The 25,261-nt window shown below is 38.1% G+C and overlaps 1 protein-coding gene across 1 annotated transcript in view; it reads right to left on the bottom strand.

Annotated features, from left to right (window-relative positions):
* Positions 1 to 25,261, bottom strand: part of SUSD1 (sushi domain containing 1) — a 311,600-nt gene that overhangs the window by 190,198 nt on the left and 96,141 nt on the right. Inside the window, exons 6-7 of the mRNA XM_072598065.1 lie at positions 11,910 to 12,089; positions 544 to 641 (exon numbers count right to left, since the gene is read on the bottom strand). Coding sequence (XP_072454166.1) covers positions 544 to 641; positions 11,910 to 12,089 — 278 coding nt within the window. The remainder of the gene's footprint in view (positions 1 to 543; positions 642 to 11,909; positions 12,090 to 25,261) is intronic.

Genomic DNA, 25,261 nt, shown 5'->3' with positions numbered 1-25,261 from the left:
GAAACTGAGGCAAACAGGGTGAAGTGACTTGCCCAGGGTCACACAGCTAGTAAGTGTCTGAGGTTGGATTTGAACTCAATTCTTTTTGACTCCATCAAAATACTATGTATCTACTTATATGTATACACATTATTTCTCTCCAGAAGAACAGAAATCCTGAGAGACTGTTTTGGTTTTGCATCAATAGTAGGCATTTAACAAATGCTTGTTTAATTGATAGAGATAGGAACTGGACCTACGAATTCATTAGTACCCAAGGTGAGAAAATTCATCAGTTACTTCTCAGCAAAACTTCTAGCCCTAGAGAGTTACGTAGAACATCAAAAGGTTAAAGTGACTTGACATTCTGCCTCTAGGATTAGACTAAAATGAATTGAAACAGTGCTGGGATTGGACAGCGAGTGGATTAGGAAGTTCCCCTAGGAATGGGGTCTTAATAAATATGGTCCTAATCACTGTTACACTTAATTAAGCCTGTAATTAAATTTTGACTCCAATATGACTTCTTTTCTACAAGGAAGAAAAACCAATTGTTTCCCTTACCAGATAAACCATCTTCAAGTCCTCTCTTTCTGGACTCACTCTCCACTTCACACAGGTGTTATTAAACACAGATACATTTGTAATGAATGCCTTTTTTTCTGTATTAAAAAAATAATACACAACAATCATCAATGTGGCCTTGAAAAATCCTAGTAGAAAACCATGGGAGAATGACCTAGTTTATTTGTATCAGCAATGTTACTAATATTCACGTTAATGATTTGATATTCATCAACGCAAACTAACCCAACAATTGAACACTCCTAAGTAATCCATGAAACCTGGGTAGGTCACATAAGTATTGGCTAGGGTGGAAAAGAATGATTTCCCACCTCCCCCATCTCCCCACCCCCCACTGATGAGAAGTTTCTGCCTGTGATTAATCTGGCAGCCCACTGGGGGCCACTGTGGTTCCAAATACCCTGAAGCTAAAAGGGAGCTTAGGTTGGGCCTCCAGATGAGTCAGCACTCCCACAGAGTATCTCATCCTTTTCTCTGCTCACACTAATCAAAGGGGCATCATGATTTGGAGGTTAATTCCAAGGTCAGTGATAATTCTAAGAAAGGCAGAGATAGAAAAAGCCCCACTACCACTCTCCACAGAGAGCTGGCTCCCACAGGCTAGAGAGCTGAGCCTAAGAAAATCTGTTAAGGTAAACACTAATCTCTCTACCATATTCCTTGACCTTGCAGGTTTGAGTACTTTGTTCCAGCTCAATGAGGAGTTCATTAATTTCTCTGGATTTTCATGTTTGTTTTTAAATAGAGGCCCATGTCAAACAACATTATACTTACGCCTAAGTTATTTCCTGGTACCATACTAAGCCTCTCTGAAAACTATGGTAACTTCCTAGTGGCCTGAGTTAAAGCAGCATCTATAAGACACCAGCCAGTTCCCTCTCTGGGATTTAGCTCTAGACGTGATTCATAATTTCTTTAAAAATTAGTGAAAAACACCGATTTGTTATCCTTGGATCACAAATATCCCTCTTATCCCTCATTTTACCAAAGAACAAAATTCCAGGTGATGCTAGTTTGATTTTTTTCCCATCATACAAGGAGATTACTCTCTAGAGGTTTTAAGCTGGAACATGTAAAATTTTAAATTATATATACATATATGTGTTTGTGTGTGTTTGATTACTGTATTCCTTTTGTATTACTGTATTCTCTTGTAATCTCACATATTTCATTTTATCCACTAAAAAATGTTTTTCTGAAGGGGTCTATAGGGCTTCACCAGATTGTTTAAGGTGTACACATGACACCAAAAAAGTTAATAACTCCTGATCTAAGATATATCACCCCAAGCAAATCTCTTTTCAAGGTTTGTCCCCAAGGGACCTATTCTAAGATACTTCCAGTACTCTTATATGTAAACTCAGTTATCTTGTGGTCAGTACCAACCACACTACTAACTGAACTCAAATCCATCCAGCCATCTTAGAGTAAAAGCCCATTAAGCAAGGGCTACTTTGAGCTCTACGTACAGAGTGCCACCTAACAACTGATTATAGAACCAGTATCACTGTTTTTCTACGGCACACATCACCTCTGAGGCTGGCTTCTCCATTCACAGTGAGACAAGGATACTTTGTCTGGATCTCCTCTTTGCTACCCTCACACCTTGTACATTGTATTATATTTATCAGTTTCCATTTGCTTTCCCATCCTAGGTTTCCCCAGAGAAATTAAGCTCCCTTGAGGTCATGCATTTTTACCTTTGCATCGTCAGCATCTAGCACAACCCCTTTGTGAATCAGACATTAATTAAATGAGGCAGCCAGGTGGCACAGTGGACAGCCAAAGATTTGAAGTCAGGAAGACCTGAGTTTAAAATGCTACTTTAGACACTTACTATCTGTGTAACCCTGGGAACTGTGTCTGTTTTCCTCATCTGTAAGATGAATATTCTATAAATGTAACACCTTACAGATTTGTTGTAAGGATCAAAGGAGGTATTTGATATGTATGTATATGTCAAGTGACATATACATGTTCACTATTATTCTTACAAATAGTTATTAATTATTCAATAATCTCTAAGATCTCTTTCAAATTCTCACATCTGATCAATATACAACAGATGTCCAGAAGTAGCAGTTTATGTCTCTGGGGTTCTGGGTCCCCCTGATCATTCTCACATGACTCTGTTGCCTCACTGACCATTCCAGAGAACAAAAACCCTGCAACCCAAACCACTTCCCTTTTGATGAACTACTGAAAAGAAAGGCCCCTAGCATGTCAGTTTACACAGAGAGCACATGAATCTTCTACTAGGAGGCCCCTCTCCTGAGGAAGGAAGCCAAAGAAAGAAGAAAACCAAACATAAAAGATGCTCTTGCTCTCTGTCTCTCTCTGTAACTGGCTCTGTGTCTCTCTGTATCTCTGTCTCTCTCTGTGTGTCTTTGTCTCTATTTCTCTCTCTTTGTCTCTCTCTCTTCCCCCCCTCCATTCTTCCCTTTAGTTTTTCACTAATGACAGCTGCCAGTGTACAAATACCACCTGCTCCCGGCTTGTCATGCAAGCTCTGTGGAAATGGAACCAGAATGCTAGGAAAAGTTAGCATTGAGCATTTCAAAGACCCTTTTTCTTGGTTTAATCTCCATCTCAGAAGAAAGGGTCAGAATTGTTTTCTCAGAAATCTCTCAGTGCCAACTGAAACATGCTTGCTTCTTTGTGACTCCCAAGTGTAGATTTAATCAGAAGGGGTGCTCAGAGTTCCAAATTAGAGTGAGGTTAGGCCCTATTGAGCAGAAAATCCAGTTGGCTCAGCTATGCATTGTTCTGTCCTTATCTGGCTAAAGGACATCTTTTTCCCCACGAAGACTTTGTCCTCATTTACTGACCTGTGATCTGCATACTCACTTAAAGGTTTGTTGCTAAGGGTCCTAGAATCACCTGAGTTTTTTTTTTTTTTTTTTCTAAAACCTCCCTACTGACTGTTGCTTAGTTTCAGCCTTTCCTCTGGGTATCTTGTATGACAGAACTTGTAGGACAGGGCTTAGTTTTACTATGACCTCCAGCCCGCATACACTAATCTCAAAGGATTTGGTAACCACTCCTCCTAAACATCAGAATCTGATAGGGTTTAGGTGTTACTATATAGAGAATAATATAAATCATTTTTCTAAACAAGCACACCAGACCTCATATATCCAAATAAAGACTTCCCTTCAAAATAGTCCCTGTGAGGAAACTATACATTTATTCCAACAGCGAATTGACACTGAGTGGTGAAGTGGGTAGAACCCTGGACCTGCAGTCAGGAGGACCTGAGTTCAAACTTGATCTCAGACACTACCTGTGTGATCCTGACTATAAGTCATTTTACCTCTGTTTTCTTAAGTTTCCACAACTGTAAAATGGGAATAATAGTACCTAGCTCCCAGGGTTGATATGATAATCAAATAAGATAATAATTGCACTTAGCCCAGTACCTGGTACGTAGTAAGTGCTATATAAATGTTAGCTTTTGTTTTTTGTTGTTTGATATCCAAATGTTAGTTACTATCTGTAAAACGGGGATAATAACAGCACTTACCTCCCAGGGTTGTTACGAGGATCAAATAAGATAATATTGGTACAATATCCGGCACATAGTATGCACTAATATAAAACACTAGTTATCTAATTCTTCTTTAGATTTACCTGCAAAGGTTACCTAATTTCAGAGGTGGAAAAATCTCTATCTTTTTCAGGGTAGACATGATTTCTGGAAATAACCTAAAATCATCCTGGAAGAAGTCATATAGGGGCTCAAACTGAGTGGCATGCAGGTAAATGTTTAACAACCAGCTTCCCAAGAAAATAAATGTACACCTAACACACTTATAAGTTTAGTTTGCATCATTAACATTTCTCCATTAACATTAATTTATTAATCATTAACCTCCTAACTCTGGACAATCAATAAAACAATAAATCATGCCCTGAGTTGTAACATTTACTCATTTTGCAGATATAAATGCTAACACTGAAAATTTACTAATCAGCTCTTGTGAGCCAGTTGGGACTGGCTTATTTGATTTTCGGTCAAAAACAAAGTCTGAGAAAAGAATTGAAAACAAAGTCAGTACCTATCCATTGGGAAAAGCTAAACAAGCTATGATAAATGAATGTAAAGGAATATTACTGTGCTATAAGAAATTCTGACTGTGATGAATATAATGAAGCTTGGAAAGAGCTACATGAATTGATGCAAAGTAAAGTAAGGAGAGCCAAGAAAACAATGTACACAATTGATTATGACTATGTAAATTACAAACCACACAAAAAAATGAATTGTGCAAAATTACAAAGAACAAGCATGACTCAAAAGCAGAGGTATGAGAAGTTAGCCCCACACTACCCCTTTTCAGAGAAAAGAGGTTCATGAGTATGTTGGTTATGTTACCCATATTTTCAGACTTTTTTGCTGTATTGATCAGTCATGCTAATTGTTTCACCTTTTGCTTTCTTTATCTTTAAAATATTCTTTGTTAAATAAAATAGCAGCCTGGGAGGGAATAGGTAGAAATAATGATACTAGAGGAAATTATAGTGATGTTAAAAATGACATCAATAAAAATTTATTTTAAGAAACAGAGTCTGATTAAGTTACAAGACTAATTTTCTTGTATGCTCATAATCTGGTATTTAATCTTTTTTTTCTTTTTGTCATGTTTGACTCTTTGTAACCCCATCTGGGGTTTTCTTCGCAAAGGTACTAGAGTGGTGTGTCATTTTCTTCTCACGCTCATTTTACAGATGAAGAAACGGAAGCAGAATGAAGTGACTTGCCCAGAGACACACAGCTAGTAACTGTCTGAGTCAGATTTGAACTCAGGAAGATAAGTTTTCCTGATTCCAAGCCCGGCACTCTATCCACTATGCCACCTACATGCCCAATCTGGTTCTTAAGCCAATCCTAAAAAGGCACTGCAAAAAAAGAAGAAAGTCTGAGCAACACCAGCATCACTGGAATAAAAGTATAGCCTTCCATGGTGATTACTTTGATAAATAACGCTCATCTAAATAGAAAGGTTCTAGTATATTTGTTACAAAATCATTGATTTTGCTACAAGGTCAATCTTGTTATTTTACAGTCTGACATCATAGGATGGACTGTGCAAAGCTATCACTTATACAGGGAATCATTCATGCATTTATTTATGTAACTGTATCCATTTATGTAACTAGCCATATACATGGGAAGAGGAGAAGTTTAATAAAGACCCTAGAAGCATTTTTTTCTTTCTTGTTTTGTACCCTTTCCTTCCTTCCTTCTTTCCTTCCTTCCTTCCTTTCTTCCTTCCTTCCTTTCTTCCTTCCTTCCTTCCTCAGCAAAGCATCTATAATCAGGGCTCAGGACAAATATTACTGCTCTAAGGGTGCAAGGGGAGACTTTATGGTTAAATGTTCCCCATTTCAGCAAAGATGTCATCCTGAAGGGAGCTGGATGGGGGTCATCATCAATCTTATAATTATTAACCAAGGTCATAAACATCAAGAACCAAATTAGTCCGACTGAATAAAAGCCAGGCATAGTCTTATCAAAAGAGAATCGAGCCTCTTTGATCTGGAGGTACTGTATCCTGGCTCACCAAGCACGAAGCCTCCACCTGGGTTTTCCCAGACAACTGATGCTATTACGCAATTTCCAGGTGTCTGGAGTTTCCAGTTCAAACTGGTCTTTAAACCACCACTACCATTCCCCTGACTTCCCTTCCCCCCACCAAAACAAGAAAAGCACCACAAAATAAAACAAAACACTGCATGTTAGCTCTTGACTGAAGTTTGAGCTCCAGACAAGGCAAGGATCTTCATTACTGAATCAATGAAAGAGGGTCTGAGTGACATCCACTAAGTAACTAGATACAACGCAGGGTCAGCAGAGATAAATAATTCAAACTAGTTTGGCACTAAAAAAATAAAATGTAAAGAGAAAGAGATGAGTGGAACAGGGGTCAAGAAAAGGGTAACAAGTGGAGGGAGGGGAAAAAAGAGAACATAAAGAAAAAGGGGGAAAGAAAGAAAAATAAGGTAAATCATAATAGTACACATATGAATAGCATGGAACAGGTTTTTTTAATGAAATTTAGAGGCAGGACTTAGGATAAAAAGAACATAAAAGAAAAGAATGAAGGACAGAAGAGGATGAGCTCAAAGAAAAAATCTTGAGAATTAATCCGACCATAGGTCCAGATACCAACTCACATCCAGAGAAAGTCTGCATCACACCAAGAGGGGGGAGACAATAAAAACAGAAATCAGCATCACAGCAGTGAGTATAACGGTGGAAATAGCACTTAATTTGATGGCAAAAAAAAAAAAAAACAAACCCCTGAAGGTTTTGAGTCACAATTCGAATACTTGTAGGCTGTGTAACTTCAAACCAGTCAATTAAATTCTGAGTCCCAGTCTCCCCCTTTGTAAAATGGGCACCATCCAAATTGTTATATGATCTAGTCACGGTGTGATCATACTTGTCGTATGAATTACAACTTTATACTACATATGATTTATACATATGCATGAGATCTTACTTGCATTATGAACTACATTGGAGTCGTTGTGAGGAAAGTACTTTGTAAACTGTAAATCCAAAATGTAGCTTTTATCATTACTCTTAATAATGAGTTTGGCTAAATTTCAATTGAACTGTGAGTCCTGTCTGCCTCCTTAAGGCGCTCCTTACTGCAGCCTGTGTAGTAGATATTTTCTCTTTCTTTCAGTGAAAGGTCTTACATTAATCCATGAAAGCTGTTGCAGCCACACATTTTGTTCAAGGTAGCCAGGCTGCTAAGGATAATTATAATTAGCAGTTTGTTCTTCAAAGTGCTTTATAAGCATCAACTAATTAATATGTTACTATCTCTCATGTGGATCCCCTCGTTTTATATTAAGCATGACTAATGCCTGATTCCCAGTGAACGGAGAGCCCTTACAGGGGCTCAAGTTCTGGAGTGGGAGTCAGGAGACTTTCCATCTCTGGCCTTGATTTACGGCATGCTCCTCATGTAGAAGAAATGAGAGAGGCTTCCACTACACTGCTAATCATTTGAGGTCAGTGTCATAGAGGGTAGTTACCATACTGTCTCACAAACTAGACCTTGGTACAGCAGTCCCAAAGAGAATTATAGATTGGTCTGATCCCATGTGGCTATATATCCTTCTACAAGTTACTTTTTCTCAGTCTCTCCAACTATGAATATTTTCCTCTCTGCCCACTCCACATTCTTTACTAGGCTATTTTGAGGATGACCAAATATGGGATTTGCAATACTTCTCTATGGAATGATTCAGACAGAACCTATATATTTCATGAAAGTCATTCTACATGTATTAGAGAATATAGTTTTAAGGATAGAACAATGAGTTCTGTTTGGAGATTGAGTTTGAGACATCTATGGGACATCCAATTCGAGACATGTAATGGGCAGTTGGTAACACATGAGTGAAGCTAAGAAGAGATCCCAGGACTGGATACCCACACATATGTATGTATTATGTATGCATATGTGTGTCTGTCTATGTATGTATGGAGGGGAAAGGAAAGATAAAAAAGATGAGAGAAAGAAAGAGAGGGACAGAGAGAGAGAGAGAGAGAGAGAGAACATTGAACATGTAGAAGCTAAGTAAGATAGCACAGAGCAGGAAGGGGAAGAAGAATGTTCAGGACAAAGTCTTACCCATAATTAGTGGGAGTAACATTGATGAACAAGAAAGGAGACTGAAAAGGAGCAGTATCCCAGATAACAAGAGAATCTGGAGAGAAGAGTATCTTGAAAGCCTAGAGGGGAGAATATTTAGGAGGAGAGGATGGTTAATAACGGTAAATGCTTCAGAGAGGGCAATTCTGATGCTAGACATAATAGAAAAATGCCTTCAGCTTTTCCTCTTTAGGGAAGAATCTCCCTTTCCAGAATCTAACCAGGGATTATAGGCCACACACTAAATTAAGGCAATTACTTGGAAATCAATACCTGGAAGATGGCAGAGTAGGTCAGAAAATTCCAAGCTCTCAAGATTTCCCCCCACAAAAGAGATAAAATAGCACCTCAGGACAAACAAAGTACAAGTAAAAATAAATAAGAACGGGGTCCTCCTTAATCCCAGGAGGAGGTTTGGTCCCTGTGGAGAATAAATACCTTCAGGCTAGGGTTGGCTTGAACAACAAGCAGCCAGCCCTGGGGTTTGCTGGGTTGGAGGCTGCCTGGGCCCTAGCCCAGGAAATTTTACCCCTGACAGTGAGAGGAATTGGGTGCTGAGCCAGGGAAGATAGTAGGAACATCTGCTGACAAGGAACGCCAGATCCAGCTGTGTTGTGGAGAGTGGCAAGGGCAAGAAGGCACCAGCTCATGCCCAGTGAGTGCAGAAGCGGTGGGGCAGATACCCTTGGCTGTGGGCACTTACAGGAAGCTGGAGGTTTGGCTTTGATTCCAGGCTAGAGGGGAGAACTGAAGCTCTGAGGCCAGAAACACCATTCCCCATCACTAGAACTAGAGATAGTTACAAAAAAATAAACTATTGCTACAAAAAAAAATGCACAGGCAAAACAGAAAGAATCCAACCATAGAAAGTTATTACGACAATAGAGAATAGAGAAGACTGGGTTTCATCTTCATCTTCATCTTCAGAAGAGGATATTGAAGCAAAGAAACCCTCTTCCACCCCCAAGGAGTAACGTCAAATGGTCACCTGCCATTACACATACATATATATGTATGTCTGTATGTACATATACATACGTATGTGAGTATCAAAGTCTTCTAAATTCAGAAGGACTAAACAGTAAGGGAATAATAGGGAGGGAGGAGAGGACAAGGGAGGGCTCTGGGGCGGGGCTGGGGGGTGGTGGTGAGGGAATTGGTTAAAAGTAGGTTACAGAAAGATCACTGAGAATGGGGAATAAGAAAGGGATTTGGGGGAGGATAAAGGAGGAATCTTTAGAGGGGAGGGTGAGGGAATAGGTTAAAGGTGGATATAGAAGGGCGTTTAGATTTATGGGAATGGGAAGATAGGGGAGGTTTCTTGGAGGGAGGCGTAGGCTAAGTAACAGGAGGGCAAGGTAGAAATAAACTCAAGGAGTCAGGAGGGATAGGAAATAGGAGATACCCACAGATGACCAACATTGACAGACTTAGCCCTTCTCAGCAAAGCAAGGACCTAAAACAATTCCAAAAGACTCACAGTGGACAATGCCGTCCACATCCAGAGATCAAAGCAGACTATTTTCTATCTTGTTTTGTTTTTACTTTCTCACAGTTCCTTCCATTTGTTCTAATTCTTCTATACAACATAACTAATGTGAAAATATATTTAATAAGCAGTATAAGTAGAGCCTATATCAGATTGCATGCCATCTAGGGGAGGAAAGAGGGGAGGGAGGTGGAGAAAATTTAAAACTTATAGGAGTGAATGTTAAAAACTAAAAACAAATTAATTATTTTTTAAAAAGAGATAAGCACAAACATAAAATCAAAGATCAGGAGTAGAATTTCTTAGGGAAAGTATATGTCCACATATATACATTTGTATGTATATGTGAATGTATATATCTAATATAAATACATCTACACTTACTTGTAGCCTTAGTGGGGAGGGGAGGAAGGGGAGAAAAGAACAAAATAAAAAGTGCACAGCGGAGAACAAAAGAAAAGATGGACAGTTCTTAACACAAAGTGTAGTATTTATCATACAGGGTTTATTGAAATGAAAATTTATTGCTACATATTTTGAATCCTCTATGTTCTGCTGTGCACATAACATGCTTTTTTTCTTTTCTTACTTTGCATTTAAGTTTCAGTATTTGTGTGTATGATATGTTTCTTTTTCTTCTCTCTATTCTGTATTTGTGTTCTGGTGTTTGAGTCTAAAATTAAAAAAAAAAGAAATTAATACCTGACTTTGTCCCTCCAATCTATACTATAATTCCACACACCAAACGTGTGGGATTCCTTCAACAAACATGAATCATAAGATAATGGGATCATAAAGTTTGAACTGGAAGAATCCTTAGAGACAATCTGGTCCAGCCTCCTCATATTACAGATGAGGAAACTGAGTCCCAAAGAAGTAAAGTGACCTACCCAGGATCACAGATTTTAGAAGCATCAGAGCTGAGATTCAAACTGACGTTTTCCCACTGTATCAAGTTGCCTCCCCATCAAATTGAATAGCCACAGTGAACCTAATACACTAAGAAATTTATTAATATTACTATTATAGTAAACATTTATACAGGACTGCAATATTTGCAGAGTGCTTTATATCTCATTTATTCTCACCACAACACTGTGAGGCAGGTGTTTTTATTATACCCATTTTATAGATGAAGAAACTAGGGATAAGAAAAGTTAAGTTAAAGTAACTTGGCAAGGGCCACACAGCTGGTAAAGTATCTGGGGCAGAATTTGAACTCAGGTTTTTCTGACTCCAAGTGTAGAGCTCTATCCACTATTCTACCTAGTTAACACATTACATAAGAGGGATTTTGTTATCCTTTTTTAGAGTTTAGTTTCTCAGGATCCATGGCCATGACAATGTCTTGTTTCCAAGTGTTCGATGATAACTCCCAGAATAGTTCCAAGGACCCTAGATAGTAATTCCTGGAATCCTAGGGACAGACAGTCCTACTGAGGCTGCGTTGTGAGATATGGGGTGACATAATGTGATATTTGCTATGCTTGTGTAGAATTACAATATTGCTACAGTTAACTTGTGAGGCCATTGTTAGCACTATGCCTTCTTTGTCCGTTGCCCCATGAAGCAAGTGGGCACTGGCCAGTGAGGGGGAAACCACAGGTAATGCATAGAGGAACGCATATATCTGCTTCAACTGACTCCCACTGAGGCTTGAGGGAATTTAGGGAAGTGAAGGAGCTGTGCTCGTCTCGATTGACCCCCATCGAGACATAGGGGTAGTTGCTCCCCTTGCTCATCTGCTCCTGCGAGAAGAGTGATTAGGGAATGCTATAGGAGTAGTGTTTCCACTATCAGTAACTCTCCTGAGAAGCGTGGACTATAGCTGATTATGAACCCCTCTGAAGGTGTCTGCTATCTGACCAGGTCAAGACTGAACCTGTTAGAAGCTGGAGACTGAGAACTCCAGTGCCTCCTTTGTGTTATCTGTGAAACACACATACACATATGTGTATCATGTATATATACATACATGTGTGTGCATTCATATATTATATATATATACACACACACATACACACTGTGCCACCTATCATATAAGATAGACACATACTTGGGGAGGCTGGGAGAGAGAGAAGACTTTTCAAATAGGTATAATTTTGGAACCCTCCCATTTCCACACACATAGGCTTTATATTTTTTCCAAGTGACAAGAATCAAGGTTGGGACACAGTTCATACCTGTGCAATGAAAAGTGTTTTTCTTCCAGGTACCTTCAGCTGTGCAAAGTGAGGAAAGATTCCCTCCAGTGCTCTCAAAACCATCTATACAAGTATAGTAGACCACACTTCCCACGTTAGAACTGCAGTTCCCCACAAGGATGGCATGCTGAATCGCTGGTGGGCTGCCGCACTCTATCTCTGCAATAGAAAATAACACACATATTTACATATTTAGATATAGATATAGACATATATATGCACACACACATATATATAAATATATATACACACATATACATACAAACACATATATATGGAAAGAGAGAATGAATAAAGGAAAAAGAGAGCCCTCATTCTTATTTTTAATTATTTTTGTTTCATTAAATATTTCCCAACTACATGTAAAAAAAATTAACAATCATTTGTAAAAATTTTGAGTTCCAAATTCTTTTTCCCTCCTATCATTCCCCCCTCTTTGATAAGGCAAACAATTTCATATCGATTATACATGTGAAGTCTTGCAAAACATTTCCGTATTACTCATGTTGCAAATGAAAACAAAAACAATAATAAAAATAGAGTAAAAAGTATACTTCAATCTGCATTTAGAGTTCATCAGTTCTCTCTCTGCAATTGTATAGCATTTTTCATCATTAATTTTGGAACTGTCTTGGGTCATTGTCTTTATTAGAGTTTCACAATTGGTCATTCTTATACTATGCTATTATTGAGTACAATATTTTAGTTCTCACTTTACTTTGCATCAGTTCATATAAGTCTTCCCAGGTTTTTTGAAACCTTCCTGCTCATTATTTCTTATAGCATAGAAGCATTCCATCAGAATCATATACCACAATTTGTTTAACCATTCCCCAATTGATGGTATCTCTTTAATTTCCAATTCTTTGCCACCATAAAATGAGCTATTACAAATATTTTGGTACAAATAGGTCCTCTTCCCTTTTCTCTGATCTTCTGGGGATACAGACCTACAGTAGTATTGCTGGGTCAAAAGGTATGGACAGATTTATAGCTCTTTGGGACTATTTCTTAACTATTCTTTAGATGGTTGGACCAGTTCACAACTCCATCAACGATGCATTAGTGTCTCAATTTTTCCATATCCCCTCCAGTATCTGTTGTTTTCCTTTTTTGTCATGTCAGTCAATCTGACAGGCATGAGGTTTAATTTGCCTTATTCTCATCAGTTGTGAGTTGGAGCATTTTTTAAATGTGATTTCTTCTGGAAACTGCCTATTCATATCCTCTGACCATTTATCAAGTAGGGAATGGCTTTTATTTTTTAAATTTGGCTCACTTTCCTATATATTTGAGAAATCTCACTCTTTTTCCCCCAAAACCTTCTTTCCCTGATACAGTTGAGGATATTACAAAACTCCTATTGTCCTAGTTTCAGTCTCGGGATCATCAATGACACCCCAGTCTCACTAACACCACAAATCCAAATTTTGTCATGTCTATCTTCATAGAATTTTCCTACACATCCCCTTCCCTCTACTATGATAGCCCACCTTGCATAGCCTCATCACCTTTTGCCTCGACTACTAAAAAGCCTCCTATATACATAATATATCCATATATTATGTATAAGTATATGCATATATAACATACATATAACATATTATGTGTATATTTAAGTATATGTATGTATTGTGTTTGTCCTTCATTCTTGAGGAGGACCATGACATCAGGGAATGATGACATGACTTGCAGTTGACTTGGATTTGAGTGAGGGAGGGCTGTGCAAGGTCACCAGCCTCATTTTCTCCTCCAGAGCCATCTGGGTTCAGTGGCCTGATATTCACTAGGATGACTGGAGATGGCCCAGGATGCAATGGGAGACCCTGGCCCTTCTAGGGTAAAGCCTTTTCAGGTTCTCATTTTGGGTGAGGTAACACCGATTCAGTTAATAGACCTCTTTGAGCATTGAGTCAAAATGAAAGCAATGCAAGAAAATCATGAAAAGTAACTCAATAGTTTGCTAAAGGAAACCCCAAAAATGCTGAAGAAAATAACACCTTTAAAAATAGACCAATCCAAATGGCAAAAGAAGTCCAAAAAGCCAATGAGGAGAAGAAGGCTTTAAAAAGCAGAATTAGCCAAATGGAGAAGAAGGTTCAAAAGCTCACTGAAGAAAAATTCTTTAAAAGTTCTTTAAAAATTAGAATGGAGCAGATGGAAACTAATGACTTTATGAGAAACCAGGAAATTACAAAACAAAACCAAAAGAATGAAAAAATAGAAGACAATATGAAATATCTCATTGGAAAAACAACTGACCTGGAAAATAGATCCAGGAGAGACAATTTAAAAATTATGGGACTACCTGAAAGCCATGATCAAAAGAAGAGCCTAGACGTCATCTTTCATGAAATTATCAAGGAAAACTGCCCTGAGATTCTAGAACTAGACTGTAAAATAAATATTGGAAAAGCAATGAGTCAAGGGATGGCCCCTTTAATCACACATGCAAAAAAAAATCAAAGTGGGCTGCTGGCCAAAAGAGTTACTGTTTACTATTTGCATATATGTACATTTGTGTATTTAACAAGGAGTTGGCAAACTCCAGATCCCTGTTGCCTACATATTTTTATTTATTTATTATTTTATTTTCACTGGAAGGTCAAATACTGAAGGTCAAGCTTAAATACTCTGGCCACATAATGAGAAGACAGGACTCACTGGAAAAGACCCTAATGTTGGGAACAACTGAAGGCAATAGGAAAAGTGAATGACAAAGGATGAGACGGATAGCTAGTGTCATGGAAACAACAAACATGAACTTGAACAGACTTTAAGAGATAGAGAAGGACAGAAGGGTCTGTTGTGCCATGGTCTACAGGGGTCATGAAAAGTCACACATGACCAAACAACTAAACAACCACAACCAAAATGTAGGGTTTGTTTTTCTTTCTCAGTTGGCGGGGAGGAGTGGGAAGGAAAGAAGGTGGATTGTTGTTGATTGATTGAAAAAAATTTTAATTTAGAAAAAGAAAAGTCATGGCTCTTATCTTGATCATTTGAATTCAAATAGAAACTGTCTTAGGCCACGATTATCTTGCAACTATTCTTTTATGTCTAATTTTCTGTCATCTACTGCACACATAGATAACTGAAAAAGCTGCTTTTTGTAAGTGAATAAAAATATTGAGATGCAAGTTCATTTTCTGTGGGCTAACTGAAAGCATATAATAATTTTTATTGTTACTATTACTATTCTGGACCTGTGATCCCTAAGGATTCTAACACAATATCTGTTCCTGATTTGTTGGGGGGAATGAAGTCACCACATAGCCACTGGACAGAGGTTTTGAAAAATAATGAATAACGGTATTCCCTGAAAATGAAGGAAGGGCAAATATCATTCTCATTTTTGAAGAAGAAAACAAAAGTTCCTAGAAATTACAAGCAGAACAGCTTAACATTATACTGTGGGAGATTTGTTTTTTAGGGTTTTAGGGTGGTGTTTTTGGGTTTTTTTTGGTACAGACCTATGAATTCAGCCATTTTGAGAACTCCTAGGGTAGAAACTTCCTTTAGCAGTGAAGACGGACAATTCATTTGTAACTTATGTCTTAGAGTTGCCTCTGGGGAGATGAGAACTTAAATGACTTGCCCAAAGCTGGACTGAACCCAGGTATGTCTTCCTGACTCCAAAGCCAGCCCTCTAATCACTATATCATGCTGTGTCTCATCAACCTCATCATTATTTGTTACTAATTTTATTTCAGAGAAATTTAAGCTGAAAAGTTATTATTTTATAGCTTCTTATTGAATTTCTTGGGTTTGGCCATATAAATAATAAATCTTTATTTTAGAATCACTTTTGCATTTAATAATATCTAGCATGAAAACTGAATTTTTTTCTTCATCTAGTATTTCAATAGTTGGCAATAAGAATAAAGGCGATTTTATTGCAATTATCATGAGAAAATAAGGTGAAGGTGGTAATTTGCCAGAAAGCACATCCTCCAGAGTAATTTATTAACCGTGGCAACAGTGCTAATGAGGTTATTAATACAAAAAATGTCCACTTCCCCTTAAGGCAACAGAAAGGGAAAGAAATTACTTTCTGACTTTTTGCAAATTATTCTCAAGTCTTACATGAATTTTACTCAATTTAATGACTGTTGATTAACTGTTTGGTTCCTTCAGATCATATTCATAGGAAAAATTCAATTAGAGGAGGAAGAAAAATTTCCATTTCACACAGGAACATTCATTGTTAACAAATATAGATCTAAAAATGGAAGCAACCCGGATCACAGCATTTTAGATGCCACGATGGGGGTGATGGAGTCTGGGGTGGGGGCGGGGAGCAGTGCTGACAACAACTAAAATGAGGAAATCATCATCTCTCTTAACAGTTCTATTTGTGGTAGATTTTCTGTTCCACATGTTTGTTTATATGACTTACAGTGCAAAGAAAAATGGGCAAAAGAATTTTCTAAAATAATAAAAAATAGGTTAAGCAAAATGAAAATTAAAATGTTTAATCATGAAGCATGGTATAGTCTAGAAAGTACTGAATTGGGAAAAGATATAGGATCTACTCTCAGAGTCACTACTAGTTGTAATGGCTTTGGGGACCTGTTTTTCTAAATTCTCATCTAAAAAATAAAAAGATTTGTATCATCCCTCAGTTCCTGGAAAAGAAAAAAGGAAAAAAAATTTGCCTTTTCTCTTCTTAAATCCTATTTTCCCTCTCTTTTTCTCCCACCACCCTTTCAAGCCACTTTCAGAGTTCATTCCACCTACACAGAACACAGGTAATGTTTTTTTTCTTTAGAGAAAAATATATTTCGATTATGTGATGATTTATTATATGTACATATATACACACATATATATTTTATTGATCTTTTAATCTAACCACTAAAAGATCTTTACTTATACAAAGTGAAAAATTTTGTCTTGACAATAAGTAGCTCACGTAGTTCCATTATAATAAAGCTAAGGATACAGGGCTGTGTCTTAATGCTCCTAGGAGATAAGTCATGAAAGCACTAAATAATAAACATACCAATTATGACAAACACTGAGACAGCATTTTGCATGGGAGTCAGGGTCCAACAGTTATTTCAACATAAGCCTACAAAAAGCAAGACAGAAATGTTGCTCCCTTAAGAGATAGCCCAGAGTCACAAAAATCAAGGTTACATCAAGAAACAGGTGAAATACATCCACTTAAAAATAATGTCATGAAAATATATAAATATAGTTGGAGTTTTAAAAGATCATAATGCCTCTAGAATAGTGTCCATACGTGATTTTCCTACCTTTTCCAGTTCCATTTACTTTGTAATGAGCTATTGGTGCCCCATTTATGCTTTGCTGCTGTTATATGAGAGTAAATACAGTAGATGGGTCACATTAATTTTCTGTGATTGATCTAAACCCTGATGGCTTGAACTGTTGCCTAATGCCACTACAACTTATCATTGACTATTCAGCAGTAATCTCTCCCTAATACAGCCTTAGAAACATTGCTGGTTATTCTTAGCATTTATTATACGCCTTAGCTTTTCTCTTCTTTAGCAAAGTGTTGGCCTTTTAGGATCATACTATGTAATCTCAAGTGACCTTGCTTTGCTATTATCTTCTCTGTGTGTATACAAACACACGCACATATAAATATATATATGTTTATGTGTATACATACATATGTAAATATGTATTCATATATGTATGTATTTATTCGTTTATTTTTAGAGGCAATGGTGACTCAGTGGACACAGCACCAGGCTGGGAGTCAGGAAGACTCATCTGAGTTCAAATCCAGCTTCAGACACTTACTAGCCATGTGACCCTGGGCAAGTCACTTAATCCTATTTGCCTCAGTTTTCTCATCTATAAAATGAGCTGGAGAAGGAAATGGCAGCAGTCACTCCAGTATCTTTGCCAAGAAAACCCCAAATGGGGTCACAAAGGGTTGGACACAACTGAAATGACTGAACAAGTCAAATATAAAAAATATAAATGGGTTGATGCATTCTCCATAGAGGCACATCAGTTCATTTAGACATGCAGTATCGGTATAGTATGCCTAGTATGGATCACGACAATGTAAACCCTCACACAGGGTGCAGGCCACCACTCTCTCTGGACTGTCTCAATCACCCTCCATTTGCTCAAACACAAGGAGGTTCAAGTTCCCAGCAGTCCATCACCACTCTACACTCAAACTCTCTCAGGATCCTAGGGATAATACTGCTGTGAGGAAATACACTTCCCCTATTCATAATTATGCCTCTTGAGCCCCCTCGCCCCCCATCAACAAGAATCAATCACTCACAGTGATGACACCAGGACTTTACATTTTTGGTCCATTCAGGAACATCCACACCACTCAAAGCTGCTTCTTCTAGGCCTATGCCTGAGGGACAAATCCAATTAGCTCACTGGTGGTACAAAAAGAGGCAGTGAGCTGGTCATAATTTGCTGATATCTGTTTCAGTCCTGCTTTCAATTCTTTTTCCCCTCTACTCTTGAATGGATGACGCAGAAAGAAAGCATAGAGAAGAACATAGAAAACAATGTTAGGTTAAGTTTATCAGGTTGGTGTCCTCCGTTGTGATCCACAAGCTCTCTGGTGCAGCAGCTCTTTGACAGCACCGAATGGGCTCTCTTGTTTTTTCCATACGCCCTTCATACATGACCCTGGGACTTTTAAATAGTGCCTTTTGCTGTACTAATGCTAGAAATCAAGTCTGAGAGAGCAAAAGAGGAAGAAAGTGCTCTAAGATCTTCCCTCAAAGATTAGTAAAAGTCTTTCACTAGACATAAGCAATAGTCACACTTCTTCTAGCTAAGCTTAATTGACTTTATTTAATTACTTTTTGTCCTCCCCCACTGAAAAAGAAAACCTTTTTAAAAATATGCAAAATGAAGCAAAACAAACTGCCATATTGATCAGCTCCACAAATATCTCTTATTCTACATATTTAGCCCATCACCTCTTTGTCAGGAGGTGGGCAGTTTTCTTCACCATCAGCTTTCTGTAATCTCGGTTAGTCATTAAGCTTAAGATCATTTAGGATCAGAGTCCCTAAGTCTTTCAAAAGTGTTCATGTTTGCAAGGCTGCTGAACCTTACCCGGTTCTTCACTCTTACTTAGTTCATACAAGTCTTCCCAGTTCATCTGAAACCATCTCTTTCATTGTTTCTTGCATCACAATAGCACTCCAAAACATTCCTTTATCATTTCTTCAATTATTCACCCAATTGATGGGTATTCACTTTATTTCCAGTTATTCGTCTCTACAAAAATGATCTGCTATAAATATCTGTGTACATTTCTACATATAGGATCTTTTCTTCTTTCTCTGAAATAGAGTACAGATGAACTAGAGTACAGCTGGGTCAAAGAGTATGCATAATTCAGGAACTTTGGGCACATGGTTTCAAATAATTTTCCAGAATGGCTGGACCATTTCACAGCTCCATTGAAGCAATGTACCTGTTTTCCTGTAGTATCCCTAATGGCTGTCATTTTTTTGGTCAACTTTGCAGTCAGATGGGTGTGAGGTAGAATCTAAGAATTGTTCTAATTTGTTGGAGCATTGTTTTATATGGTCATAGATAGCTTGAATTCCTTCCCTTAAGAAATGTCTTCTCATAGCCTTTGATAATTTATCAATTGAGGAATGGCTCTTATTCTTATACATTTAATTAGTCCCTTATGTGCCTGGGAAATGAGACCATTATCAGAGAAACTTGCTGCAAAGAATTTTTTTTCCCACTTAAAAATTTACCTTCTAATCTTAAGCTTTTAAAAACTTTATATAATCAACATTGTCCATTTTATTTACTATGATCGTCTCACTTGTTTAGTCATGAATCTTTCCCTATCCACGGATCCAAAAGGCAATTTCCCCCTTGTTTTAGCAAAGTGTTATGATATCCCCTACAACCCATATTGAGGGACATCCTCTCCCAATTCCACCCATAAACACAAATGCAGAGGCAGTCTCTCAATCTCCTTATAAAGCAAAGGAGTTTTGTTACTATTGTACTGAACTTGATATATACTTTTTAAAAAACTATACGTAATAAAAGTTCACAGTTTTACATAAATTTTTTTTTGTATACTGAATATTAGAATAATGGACTCTTTTGTCACTTGTTAAAAAAAATTAAAGGTTCACAATATACAATATGGGTAACCCATATAGAACAACTGTTTATTTTTTCCAAATGAGTCTGCTAGGTGGCACAATAGAAAGAGTGCTGGAGTAAAAAGACCTTATTTCAAATTCCATCTATGACTCTTTTGCTAGTTGTGTGACCCTGGACAAGTCACTTAACCTGTCTGCCTCAGTTTCCTTAACTGTAATGGGGGGGGTGATAATAGCACCGGCTCACAGGATTATCATGAATGAGATGATATTTGTAAAGCACTTAGTGTAATGCCTGGAACACAGATTCAGATTTCCTTCCTTCCAACACAGAAATTGCCTAAAATGCAAAGCACGTATGAATGCTGAGAAATCATTCTACCAAGAAATATAGCAATGCCCAGATGTGAATCCTGGCACTAATATTTCAACAGATATTAAAAATATCAATATATCAAAAAATGACTAAGGAAAAAACCCTTTATGAAAAGGCTAGACATATATTTTGTATTCATGTTCACCTCAGCCCTCTGCTCTCTGAGCAGCCCACAAGGCCTGGATTTCCTGGTCAGTCAGGACATGGCTTTCCTCAGTACTTAGCTACAAGATGATCCTGACCACAGTCATCCTCCTCCAAGAAGGATGTTAAGGAAATCACCTCACTCTGGGCAGCTGGCACTGGGTTCAGGAACCTGTCATCCACCAGGTTACTGTCCTTGACTGGCAATGTCCACTTCTGGTCCATAAGTGGTCAATGATCTGCACTCAAGTAATGAAGCAGAAAGACTCCAGGGTCAGTCCTGGCTCCACCTAGGAAAGCAAATTGACCACCACTGCCATCTTCCCCTCAAGGAAGTTTCCAATACCTGGGGAGATGTGGAAGTGAGAACAGTAAGAGAAGAAAACTCCTCCCTTCTTGCAAGAAGTCCAAGGACTAAAGAAAAAGATAATTAAGGTATCCAGAGAGATGATCCAAAATAGGTGGGCTCATTTCTCCTTGATCTTCTCAAAGACCACATGGTATGCAACTCCTCTTGACTCTCATCTTTGTCACAACCTCTCCAATTGAAAGGAACAATCAGGAGTTTCTATGCCATCCAAGCAAACACATGTCCCTCCACACAGAGACAGGAAGTATCGCCAGTTCTATGGCAAAGGTTCACACCCTGTGATTTTATCAAGTGGACTGGGGGACTGAATTAGGAGTACCCTAATCAATCCTTCACTAAATATACTCTATATTCCAACCAAATTATACCACTTCTATACTTCTGAGTCCTCTCTCTACACATGCCCACAGATCCTTCCTAATGCCTGGGACCCAATTTCCCTTAATCTCCATTTTCTGAAGAAAGAGAAGAATTTCAAGGCCCAGCTCCAGGCTGCCTTCCTTGACTTCCCTCAGGTGAAAGTGATCCCTTCTTTCAATTTTCTTCCAGTACAGCTTCTTTATCTGTAGATATGATGGCAGTATCTCATATGTTTGTTTTAGATATACAGGAAGATAACATATATACATATATAACATGTGCTTACAAATCTTAAAGTGCAATTTTTTGCTAACTTTGATTGCTATTATTATTAGCTTATATACCCTAAATATTGGTAAATAGACCATATCCCAGCCCTCCATCCAGTTGGAAGCTCCTTAAGGGTGGGATTGTGTGGTTTTCTGTAGCCCTAGCTCCCAAGGAAGTGACTGTCACATAAAAGGTGTATGAGAAATTGTTGTTAAGCAGAATTGAATTGAGGTCTCCCTAAGGCTCAGGTCTGGGATTGGGATTTACCCTTTGTGAGGACTTCATTTCCTCACATGATTACTATTGTATAAACAGAAGCATAAACTAGATCCAAAGTCCTTAAGCTGCCATCTCCAGCTGGCATCCTTCCCCAAAAGGAACTCAAGAGGGATTGTTGCTTTCTAGGCTAGGGACTCAGCCACCCCCATGCTATTTCCATGAATTTCCAAATGGACATAATCAGGTAATGACTTTTAAGGGGGCAAATGTTGCTTCTTATGATAATGGAGACTCCAGGACTTTGTCTCTAGCCCTCAAAAGGAGCTTGTAGACTGGGTCAGATGGAGGACACCATATGTGCCACAGCTGGCAAACACACTGAATCCCCAAGTGGCAAAGTGCTTCCGAGAAGGCAGGCAACGCCCTTTGCACAGCCACAGAAGGGTTTATTGTTGAATACAGAAGCTCCTGTCTGAAACATCTGCTCTGCCTGAGATCACTATATTATTATAGTGTCATCCTCAGCAGTCACTGTGACTAGGTTACATGCCAGTGGTTTCATTTGGAACACTCAGTTTGTAGGGCTTTATAGCATGATGCTAAAAATATATCCCTAGTTGGCAAACAGCACAGAAATAAGAACCCCTAATGAAGTCTGAAGGAAAGATGGAGCAGATAGACAGGAAGGTTTAGTGGGATGTGGAAAATTAGTTCAGAAAGTAGAATCAATCATTGAAGCAGAAAATAAATGGTTAAAATATATCAATAACTTTGTTCTTAAAGCACATAAAATTATTATTTCTGCACTAAATTAAATTGAGAAGCTTTTATTCTATTAAGGTAGCATGGAAAATGAATGGATGGTTGGTGGAACTGTAAACTGGTCCAAGTATTTTGGAGAGAAGTTATGCTTAAAGAATTATAAAACTGAATACCCTTTGACAAAGCAATACCACTACTGGGTCTGTTTTCCAAGGTGATCAGGAAAAAAGGACAAGAATCTACATGTTCTAAAATATTTATAGCAGCTCTCCTTGTGGTGGCAAAGAATTGGAAATTGAGGGGATGCCCATCAATTGGGAAATGGTTAAACAAGTTGAGGAATATATTTGTGATTGGAATGCTACTATTGTGCTGTAAGAAATGATGAGCTTGTTGATTTTAGAAAAACATGGAAAGATTTGCATGAAATAATGAAAACTGTAGAGAGTAGGACGAAGAAAACATGTATACCATAATAGCAATACTTTTCAAAGAAGAATTGTGAACGATCAAGTTACACTGAGTATTATAAATACTCAAATCAACTATAAAGCATCTATGAAGAGAGATACTATCCACCTCCAGAGAAAGAACTGATCGATAGAAGTATGTATAGTATGGTTTTACATATATTAATAAATCTCAATCAAATGGTAACCTTCTCCAGTGCATGGTGAGGAAGGAGAAAGGGATACATTTCAGCATTGAAAATGTAACAAAAATAAATTAATTTTTTTTTAAAAAGTAAAGAAGATGAATGAATGAATGAATGAATGAATGAATGAATGAAGCAAGACATTGGGGATACAAATATAAAACTGAGATAGGCCCTCCAGGGTTTAGATTCTAATAGGAAGACACGACATATATAGGAAAGCAAGGGTCAAGGAAAGAAATCTGGGGAGTTACAGTGATGGTAAATGGAGTCAAAGGGCTGTCATTTGTCACACCCCACCCAATGACTGTTTTTCAAAAGAGAAATAAAAAGGAAAGAGTCTAGAGGTATGGGGAGGGAAAATGGATGTGCTAGGTAAAAGGATAGATGGCAGGATGCCAGTAGCAGATAGGCTCTGGTTTCCTAGAGGATGAGATAAAATGACAAAAGCACCACATTTGGAGCCAAAAGACCTGGACTCTAGTCCTGAGTCACTCATTAACTAGCTATGTACATCCTAGCTGTCTAGATTAATAGACTTAGAAGGAACCCTTAGAGATAACTTATTCCAAACCCCTTATTTCAGAGCTGAGGAAACTCAGACCCAAAGAGGTGAAGAGAGACACTTAAGGTCACATGGCTAGGTAAGTGATCCAAGGTTCAGCTATACCACTCTCTAGTACTTAAATACTAAATAGTAATTGTTCATCTTTTACCATGGAACCCTGAGGGTCTTTTCCTCCCAGTTTGATTTTTTTTTTTTATTAAAGGGGCCATCCCTTGAGCAACTACTTAAAGAAGCCTATTCATTGAATGAGTGTATCTCACTCAAAGTGAGAATGTGATAAGATCTTAACCTAAAAGGACCAGGGTCTCACCTTGCACCCTGGGCCATCTCCAGTCATCCTGATGAATATCAGGCCATTGGACCCAGATGGCTCAGGAGAAGAAAGTGAGGGTGGTGACCTTGCACAGCACTCCCTCACTCAAATCCAAGTCAACTACAAGTCATGTCATCATCTTGATGTCATGGTCCTCTTTGAGAACGAAGGACACACAACACCAGTCTCTGGGCTTCAACATTTTCTATGAAATGAACAAAGCCTAGATGATCTTAGATTCTCCAGTTCTGACATCCTACATTAGAAGTCAAATGATTATCCTATTTAACAAAGTAATCTATTTTCCTTCCAGAAATACACACAAATGTTGGAGATTTGGGGGGGTGGGGGGAGTATATCTTCAGCACTATTATTTCCATTTAAATACTACATTTTAAGCAATACAGGTAAAAGAAAATATGGATTGAAAAACATTTGCACTATTATTAGACCCATCAAAATTATGCATCCTTGGAAATCTAAACTGTAAGTGGGACTAATATTTCAATGAGGTCAGATGTGACAGCTTTTTTCTAAGATGCCACAATGACCAGAAAAACTAGCTCTTTGTCATGGGTAAACTTGCTCTAAAATGGCTTCAAGCAAAAACAAGCTGAAAAACCTGGTTGTTTTTCAGGTCACAAGATTTCTTCTCCCTAATGGAAGTTTTGGGAACAAATTATCTGCTTAGATTATCAACCCAATACTGGGTCCAGTTGTAATCAGATAAGAGCAGTAATGAAGGTCCCTAAAATCAAATGCCTACTCAGGGAGGGAAGGAAAGGGAATAAACACTTATTAAGCACCCACTATGTGCCAGGCACTATGCTAAGCATTTTACAAATATTATCATTTGATTTAAACAACAACCTTGGGAGGTATTTGCTTTTATTATCCCCATATTACTGTTAGGGAAACTGAGGCAGATAAAGTGACTTATTGAGGGTCATACAGCTACAAAGTGTCTGGGGGCAGATTTGAACTCAGGGCTTTCTGACTCCAGGCCCTGCACTCTACATCTACTATACCACCCCCTTCAGGGGAGGTAAGAAGAGCTTCTCAAAACAATCTGGGTCAGTGTAGTAATAGTGTACAGAATGCTGGATTTAGAGTCAACAGCTGTGTTTGGATCCTGCCTCACATGCTACAAGCTGTGTGGCCCTCAACAAGTCACTTAACCTCTGGGTCTCAGTTT

Source organism: Notamacropus eugenii, chromosome 3, assembly GCF_028372415.1.
Source record: "Notamacropus eugenii isolate mMacEug1 chromosome 3, mMacEug1.pri_v2, whole genome shotgun sequence".
Classification (NCBI taxonomy): Eukaryota; Metazoa; Chordata; class Mammalia; order Diprotodontia; family Macropodidae; genus Notamacropus; species Notamacropus eugenii.
The sequence above is the reverse complement of the archived record's forward strand: the minus strand, read 5'-3'. Positions and strand labels throughout refer to the sequence as shown.